Genomic DNA, 9,606 nt, shown 5'->3' on the forward strand with positions numbered 1-9,606 from the left:
TTTGCCAGACCTGTGTTACATTTCTGTTCATGGCAGTCTTGGTAGGCATTTAAAAATGACTGTCTTTAAAAAACAGATATCTGAACTATCACTACAGGAGGAGGCAAATAGAACCATTCCATATTATTATTGTGGCTTTAAAGGACTCATGGGTCCTGGAATTTTTATCACTCCCATTTGTTATTAGCACAGTATTTCTGGAGTATTGGCTGTCATCTTTCTCATTAGACAGGAGAAGCCTGGTTAAAAACAGCAATCACGGAGTACCTAATGAAGGCAAGTGCTTTGTGTTACAGGATCAGCATAATGCTAGGAAATTCTTGCAGGCAATGTGATGTCATTTTCCGCCTGAATGTTAGTTCCTTTCCTGGACAACTGCTGAGGCAACTGGCTCTATTCTGTGTTTGCATATATAAAGCAAGACACTTGCTCAGAAGGAACATTGTAGGAGTGATGCTGCATGAGAAAAACCAATGGAAACATTAAAAAAGTTGTACAAAGCAATAGACTTAAAAATTTTGTCTCAACGAAATAGAAATTGTTGTTGTTGTGTTTATGTGGTATTGGTCAGCCACAGGGAGCTGAAATACGGGAATAGTAAGAAATGCCATTTTCTAATTACTTTCTGAGTTGTATAATATAATTAATTATGTTGTGGCAAAATAGTATGAGTTATGTGAACTGAAAGTTTCAGATGCTTAGCTGATTTTTGAGGCATTTAAAATTGTTTTGCAGTTAATTGTCCATAGAATGTACATTCTAAGGCATGTTGCCTGCAGGTATACAATGTACAGATCTGATACAAATAGCACCAAATGGCTGTACTGAATTATCATGTCATTTGATGAAATGTCACCATGAGTTCTTTGAACACATTCTTTTGGATGTTCCTTTGCATTAGACCTTAACTTTGCCGGTAAAATTAATTACTGGCCTAATGATAGATTTTTTTTATATATATATGAAAAATTTTTTTACTGGTCCTTCATTAAAAGTCAATGGTCTGTCTTACAGAAATTAATATTTTGAAGACAATCTGAATTTAATCAAGTTTTTTCCTTTTCTGTGTCTTTTTGTTTCAGTGCAACATTACTATAAAATTTTTTCATTGCGGGATCTTTGTAGTTATACAGCCGTTTGTTATAAATAACAGTCAGCAGCTGATGGAGTGATCCTTAACTTTCAAGGGAGAGGAGGAAAGTGGCATAAACAGTACATCCTGATACTCATGCAAATTGTTTGTTAGGTTTAAAAAAAACCCCAAAGATCCAGAACGTTTGCATTTTCTTAGATCCATTTTAAATTAATAATTTCTGTACCTGATAAGTTAGCTCTAAGTCTATGGCCTCAACTCTCCTCTTCTGCATAGTTCAGTTAAAACATTTAAATGTCTTTTAAAAATTTGCTTATGCAGCTTAATGAAAAAACAAAAGTCAAACTCTCATGCGAAGAGAAAGACAAGACATGACTGCTCATATGGAATGTTAGAGTAGAGCCTGCAAAGTATTTTACAAATGTCCACTGGGCTTCCAAAGCCCTTGTGAGGAGAGCATGGTGAGCCAGGAGGGAGCTGTGCTGCACGCCAGGGCCTGCCCCAGTCCCTGCCCATTGTCCTAGGAGGTGCTTCAGCTGTGCCCCAGCCTGTTCTCTCAATGGCCAGTGGCCTGTTTGGATACAAAAAACTCACTGCAGGGGAGAGGCTGGGGGCAAGAAGGGAAGAAAGAAAAGTGGATCCCTTGTCTTTTTTTTTTCAGTTGATAGCAAGCACTTCCATCAAATGCTTAGATAACTCCTGTTACTGTTAGAAAGGCTTTCCTTTTACTGTTAGTTGTATCCATCTGGCTACAACACAAGTGAAATGTTGGCCCATTAAAAGGGAATGGAAGTTGACTTGTGTCTGGAGAACAACAATATGAGAAATGTGTGCGGAAGGTAAACTTTAGAAGAAAGTTGAAGAAAAAAATGTATTTTGCTTAACTATATACTTAAACATGTATCAAAGAACATATTATTGAAGAGATTGTAGAAGCTGCATAGGAAAAAGATAAGGCAATGGAAACAATTAACAGAGTTAACTTTTGAATGGATCTTAATTTTTGCTGTACACTTGGATTATATAGGAATTCCAGCCGTTGATTTTGAATCACTGTTGGTAGCATTGATTTAAATGTAGTGGACAAAAATTTTAAAGTATTAATAATTTAGTTTCTGTTGCCATCAGAGGATTAAAGTGCCTGTGCTGGATTCTGTGGACAAGTCAGTACACAATAATGAAAGGAAGTTAAATAAAACATAAGTTGCACTTCAGTTACAAAATTCTTGTCTTTATGATGAGAATAGGATCTTCAGGCTATATTTAAAACTAGACCCGAAGTGGCTTTTTTTTTATCTCAGTAAGAAAATTGCTTGTTTATTTCTGTCAGTTATTGCTGTTCAGTATTGCTTTAAAGTGTTTTATCTTTCATTAAGAAAGTATAATACAGAAATATATTGGGAGAGAGTACAGAAAACTGCCCCTGAATGCCAGTTTCCTCTTTGAGTGATTGGATATGGTAACAAAATGCCCAAACTAGAGACTGCTTTAATTCCAGAGTTGCAAGTTACACTGATCATAATTACTTTTTCCCAGTACTAGAACAATTTAATTTAAAATACTCAATTCCAAATATATATTTAAATACCTTTGCATCTTTGTAAGTTAGATGCTTCCAGTTCAAGATTCTCTGTCAAATATTAATGTGTTCTAATGGAAATTGTTCACTCTGGAGACAGCCTTTTGCTTTTAAGGGTTTGAGGTTTTTTAATGTTGAGTTTTTTAAATCATGCTCAAACTAAAGTTATAAGAAACAAGTAGGGTTTGGGCTTTTTCACTGAAACTGCAAACATAACAGCTAAATTACATAAGTTGAGGCTGTAATGTTTTTTAATTTCTGAGCATATGTTTAAACATAGCATTTAAATGTAACCACTTAATTACAACAAAATTAATGATTTTTTAAGCTCCCTGATGTTACATCTTTATCTTACAGCTAGACTCGTGTTCTGCTTCAGATTAGCTTTCTGTCCAATACTAACTTTGACCTGATGGATGCACCATGCTTTGGGATTTAAGATACTTTATTAATAAAATTGCAGTCCCTAGACAAGTGTGCTGTATCTAGTGAGATACTGGAAGTTAGTGATTCTACCTCAAATTAAGCAAGCAGCCAGTGTGAAGAACATGCAAAATTGCAGTGATGGTTTCAGCTTACTCTGTCCAAATGTCTGAGTGCCTTTGGGTAGGGATTCATGAAATGGATAAATGCAGCAAGTGCTGGAGTTTAGCTCACCAACTGAAGCACTGCTGTGATTGCTACATGGCAGCACAACAGTTGTATGTACAGGCAGATGGTCTGTGGGCTGCAGTGCACATCCAATTCACTGAGTTTTATTGCTGATGTCTAACACTTGTTGGATTGACTCAGTCTAGCCAGTTGTCTTAAAACAATTGCTTTTATTTGATCAGTTGTGTTGGAAACTTCCTTAAAAGGAACATAACTAAACTGGAATCTAGAAGTGTAATTCTGTAAAACTGCTATGCTATAAGAAAGGCATTTCTGATTACTAGCATTTTTATTGCATTGCTAAGCCCATCAAATCTGTAACATAAGAGTAGTAAAAATATATTTGGAGTGTTAAAAAATAAATAACACAAAACCAAAAAACGCCAGTCCTTCTGTGTTGATGTAGTAGAACCCATTAAAATGGTATGGTTATCTGCATGGTTATGGCTAGAGCAAGAGTCCATTGGTCAGAGGTTTGTTGGCACCCTTGTAGCACGTATGCAGTAGTCTGTGGTTTTGTTAGGGAAGTGGGAAAAATGCCTGTAGTGCTGCCAGCTCTTGCTTCATTTCTGTCTTCTGAAACAAGTGTTAAGGAGACTTGAGTGATCATCCACTAGTTCAACTCCATTATTCTAACAGAAAACTAATTATCAGTGATCATAGTTATAATGATCTTAAAAAATTAGGTCTTAAGTGTCTAAATCAAGAGGTAGAAAACAGAGAATAAAAACCCCAACCCTTACGTTGTGGTGGTTATGTTAAGAGTCTTATTCACAGTGCTTAAATACCTGTTACTGGCAGAGAGATAACTTACTTTCCAAAGCTCACTTTGGAAAAAGAGATAGTGCTTGCCTGTTCCATCATTCTGTTAACACTTCTGTTCTTGTTCAAGTTCCAGGCATGTCAAACAAGGTAAGGGAATTAAAAAAATGTGTTTTGATCCATGTCTTCTGCCACAAGCAGAGGCTTTTACTTCTTCAAGCTTCTAACATTAGCGGGGAAAGAAAAAGGACTGGCAATGTTAACATTTTTCTAGGAGGAGCTGCTTATTAGTCTACTGAGAATTAGCATATGGCTTTTCTTCATGAGTATACAAGTGCTTTCCTTGATATTGGGGCAATTAATGTGCACTCAAATTCTCAACAATTTATGTGTAAATGACCAATTTTGAGGAGTGGAAAGGAACTCATATGTAGTTGTGTTTTTACCCTTTTTCAGGTGTCTTTTTCAGAGAGCTGTAACTGACTGGTTACACAGTGGTGGCTTTGGAAATTTTAAACTTTTTCAAAGAGAATCACAGAATTCATCTCAAAGCTTCAGAAAGCTTTCTCTGAGATCCAGTAGCTGAGGGAAGGATGGTACTGGACAATTGGTTTGGGTTTTTAGAAAGAATATTCACACCCCTGGATAGGAAATGCCAATTAATGCTTTTAACTACATGAAAGTTTTCTCTTTTCTGAATGTGGTCAGCTGTCTTCGTAAAGATATGCATAGATCTAAGAACAAGTTGGGCACCCTACCATATCAGTTAATGAAACTTATTCCTAAAAATAATTGAACTCCTAAATACACTTGCCAAATGTTTTTGTAAGGCAGCTGATTCATAGAAAGCTTAGTCTTGAGCTGAAGCTATGTAAACATTTTGTGGTAGCCAGATGTCCTTTAATAGCTTGATAATAATTGATTATTCTTCACATGAATTTTACTTTAGTGGGGTTTTTTCCTGAACATGCAACATATGTGGAATAGCCAGCAAATACAAATTGTATCAATCAGCTACAGTTTGACATTTTTAACCTTTTTAAACATTACAAATGCCTGTTTACCATATGGTGTAAGTGGGTGTGCAGGAAACTACATTCTCATCAAGTCTGATATACTACTTTTCCATGATCTGAGCATGAACATTTCCTTTTAGTAGCTCTTGCTGAATGCAAGCCTTTGAAGAATGGGTGTGTAATTCTGGACTATAACATTTACATTTGTGTACTTCTGTAGGTGGCTATTTTAAAATCAATTAATCCTTTAGCAGATTTTTTTTTATTATTCATAAAATTTTGCTCCAGATTAATGCTGCAACATGTGTAAAAGGTTAACAAAAAAGCGAAAATTATAGTTTCTTTCCACTGGTGCACTGGCCAGTTGTTACTTTTGTGGTCCCAAGTATCCTATTTCCTGTTTATTTTCCACATCTATAGAAGATGCTGCAGACTTTCAAGGGAATTCTACAGTCTTTGAACTGAAATCCTGTGTGTCATTAAACTGAATTAGTCATCATAGTCCCTTCAGAGATAAGATCATTGTAATTTTCTGTGACTTGGAGATACTGATCCCAAATGCTGTTCTGGCTTGTTTGCATACAGTTAAGGTTTGATTCAGTTAAGCAGTCCCTCAATACTCTTGTATACTCAAATATACATTCAACAGTGTTATTTAGAGCATGTAACTTACCTCTCCATGCAGACCAGGAACTTGTGCTTGCTCCTTTCCCAGACAAAAGCTTCTGCTACAACAGTCGCCTGAAACTAGAAAAGTACTCAATGATAACTACTTTTCAAATGACAAGTTGAAGCATCATTTAAAGGTCAAAAGGACACAGTTTTCCAAAAGAAAGGCATTTGTACATACATTCATAAATATTTAACATGTTGCCCCATCAAGATGCAACTTTTAACTAATGGCTACAAACTTGCACATGCCTCTCTGAAATTACTTGTTAATTTAGTCTCTTGCTTATCAGATAATCAGTAGCTTAATTAGTTTTAAAACAAAGTTCAGGTAAGAAAAAAAATTGATCCATGTCTAAAACCTAATTCTTAACTTCCATTTCTCAATATTTAATAGCTGGCAACTTCTTTGAAAATAGCAATACCTTTTTCTTTCTTGGTGTAAGCTATAATAGCTACTCTTTAAACAGTGTGTCTTAAACAGGGTCTGACATTTAGGACATGCTTGTAATTCATGAAACTGTGTAATATCATCAACTGCAGTTCAAAAAAAAAAAAGCATATGAGCTTCATGGTAATAAATATTTTCATTTTAGAGTGCTCCTTAAAATGGCACAAGCCTTATTCTGTTTTTGAAAAATAATGTCCTTGTTAATATCCTCTTAAGCCCATGGCAGGACTAAGAAAATTCAGATAAAAAAGCATGTAGATCTACATCATGACCAGGAGAATGGTTTACAGTGCTACAGCTACCTCGCGCCAGCACTCAGGAAGTCATGACTATTTCTACCAGCAGTCTTTTTTCATATACAGCCTGCATAATTCTGAGAAGGGTGAACTGAAGACAAGTAGAAATGCATCTCCTGGTCTTCCTCCCGCTCTCCCTGTCTTCAGACTAATGTTCTGCAGTGGTTTCCTCTGATCCTCTGTCAGCATTTCCTGTGTTCCCCTATCAGCATCACCCTGCGATCCCAGCCCCAGCCTGCCTGCCCTGGGCAGGGGGCTCAGAGTCACCAGCCCAGGGAGTAACCCCAGTGCCTCCCAGCAGGAAAGAAACAACTCTGGCATGAATTCTGTCTGCCCTGAAGGGCATTACAAAACCCAGTAGCCTCAGGCCAAAAATCAGAAACTTGACTCAGAATACTTCTCTTCTATATACTTACCAGATCTTATGCTTAAGTCATTTCTTTCCACACCTTATCCTTGCTTTAAGCATCTCTGAAAGTCCTTCTCACCAAATGTCAGTGTTTGGAATCCAGAAAGGAATGGGAAGTAATTTTAACTCATTAAAAGTTACTTTCTTTCTTCCTTCCTTCCTTTCTTTCTTATTTCCTTTCCTTTTTTCCGTCCCGTCCCTTTCCTTTCCTTTCCTTTCCTTTCCTTTCCTTTCCTTTCCTTTCCTTTCCTTTCCTTTCCTTTCCTTTCCTTTCCTTTCCTTTCCTTTCCTTTCCTTTCCTTTCCTTTCCTTTCCTTTCCTTTCCTTTCCTTTCCTTTCCTTTCCTTTCCTTTCCTTTCCTTTCCTTTCCTTTCCTTTCCTTTCCTTTCCTTTCCTTTCCTTTCCTTTCCTTTCCTTTCCTTTCCTTTCCTTTCCTTTCCTTTCCTTTCCTTTCCTTTCCTTTCCTTTCCTTTCCTTTTTCCTTTCCTTTCCTCTTTCCTTTCCTTCTTTCTTTTGATGATGATGATGATGGGGATGGGATTTTTTTTTACAATGTCTTGTAAGGTCCTTTGTTTCTGTTTTATCATTCTTTTTGCTTAATTTAAAAGAATCTTCTCTCATATGCAGCTTTTTTCAAGTGGAGGTGGTCTTAATACCAGTGACTGCAGGGAGATTGATCCCAGCTGTTATTCATTTGAAGACTTCCTGAGCTGGGAAGACTTTTAGGAAGCTGTAGACTATCTTGAATTTCTTATTAAAAGTATATCATTGCACAAATGTATTCTAAAATAACTTTTGTGTATGGTGTCAATGGCACTGTTTATCTACAATATTTGAAACAAAGTAACTGTTGCTGGGATAGGAGTTCTTGTTAAGTGATCTCATCAGTAATTTTTGGTCTTGAAGTTTAACATTCAGCATAAGCTTTAATACTTGATTTTGAAAATTAATTTTTTTATTATTATGTTTGGGCCTAGGAAGATTTAGGTATTACTACCTTTGCAATATTTTGCATTAGAGTTAGGAGGAAAAGGAAAGACTTCAGGATAAAAATATATTTGGATAAATTAAAGGGCAAATCAGAACAAACAGCTCAGTATTTCACTTCATCTGCATACAGATATTATATATGTAGGTGATCTGCATAGTGGTAGCTCCTTCCAAACTGAGGAATTTCATGTCTCTTTCATATTTTGATCATATGAAGAAGTATATAATTTTTATTGTGTGACTGTTTAGGAGCTTTTTTGGTAAAGAAATAAATAATGACTGGGATTCTTCCTTTTATATGTGTAATTGTACTTTGCTTTGTTCATTCTGACATCTGTCTACATTATGTAACATCTATGTACAGTTGATTAGAGGCATACAAACTCCTCTCATTTTTTCTAATTACATTTTTTTATTTACTACATTGTATTTTTTACAGCTTATATTGTATATCATACAGTCCATAATGTACTGTAATTAATCAAATGTGACATTATAAACTGCTTTTCTTCAGTACAGTTGTTTGAACTCACAAGCTTTGCTTTCTATAATCTGCCACTCAAAAGCTGCTTTACTGTATGAAATATGTTTGGGTTTTTTCCAGATTGTCACAAAGAGCTCCACTTTTCAAGAATACTCAGACAAGCCCAGTGTACACACAGTTCCTAACCACATTACTGGAAGAACTGCATTTCAAAAATGAAGATCTGGAAAGTTTAACAAGAATATTTAGAATGGACTGACAACTTGAATGGTCAGTCAGCTTTAAGCTACTTTGTCTTAAAACCAAGCTGGTTAACCACGGGTTTAATTTTCAGCATTTTGTAAGTATGTATAGTAAGTACAGATTGTATCAGCTGGAGCAGAAAATGTGTGAAGCAAATTTTAAAGTAAAGAAATATGTATGGTATGGAAATGAGTGTCATCATTTTGTCACTTACAGTAAATGCTAGCTGCTTACTTATCACACTAATCTTTTGATAATGTATGGTTGGTTTACTGCAATTTTGACAGGAATTTTTACTACCACAATTTATTTAAAAAAAAAAAATCTGTGTGGCTACAATGGCTAAGACTCAGCAGAATTTTTTTAATTATTACAATGAAATCGTTAGTTTTTGTGATAAAATTGAGTTAAGAGCTGCGTCTTTTTGCATAATCTTGAGATCACATTTTTCATTCCAGGTAGGTCAAAGAATTTAAGAGCATTTAAGATCATACTCAACTGATTCAATGAATACAGTATTATAGTATCATTACTGATCTCACTCCTTTGTTCCCCACAGAATAACATGATCATCTTAACATCTCCTACTACGTGAAATAGTTGCACAGAGAACAAAAGAACACCTTCAGTAGTCTGAACTTTTTTAAATGAAAAATTAAATTTAGTATGAATTTAGTACTTGCATTTCTACTTTTTCATTTCCTTCCTATGGGTAAGAATTTTGAAGTCTTGTGAAGAAGCTGACTAACCACAGTTGTTCAAGTTAAAATATGGATCATCTGAAAAGTGTTTAAAAGCAGTAGAAAGGAATTTGGATTGGTTTGGTTTTCCTTGGTTTTGAAGCTTTCAGTCAGAGCTTGTCTGCAGGTATCAGGGAAGGAGGGGGGGAAAGCGTGTGAGCCTCCGATGGTAAGAGCAGTGCTGCTGACATTTTTCCAGTTGCCCTCGTGCATGGAGCATTTT

The 9,606-nt window shown here is 35.7% G+C and overlaps 1 protein-coding gene across 1 annotated transcript in view; it reads left to right on the forward strand.

Moving 5' to 3' along the window:
- The window catches only part of RPAP2 (RNA polymerase II associated protein 2), a 36,414-nt gene extending 27,096 nt beyond the window's left edge, over positions 1 to 9,318 (forward strand). The window contains exons 12-13 of the mRNA XM_066325206.1: positions 8,521 to 8,670; positions 9,203 to 9,318. Coding sequence (XP_066181303.1) covers positions 8,521 to 8,659 — 139 coding nt within the window. The 3' untranslated portion in view covers positions 8,660 to 8,670; positions 9,203 to 9,318. The remainder of the gene's footprint in view (positions 1 to 8,520; positions 8,671 to 9,202) is intronic.
- Positions 9,319 to 9,606: the final 288 nt, after the last annotated feature.

Source organism: Sylvia atricapilla, chromosome 9 (assembly GCF_009819655.1).
Source record: "Sylvia atricapilla isolate bSylAtr1 chromosome 9, bSylAtr1.pri, whole genome shotgun sequence".
Taxonomy (NCBI): domain Eukaryota; kingdom Metazoa; phylum Chordata; class Aves; order Passeriformes; family Sylviidae; genus Sylvia; species Sylvia atricapilla.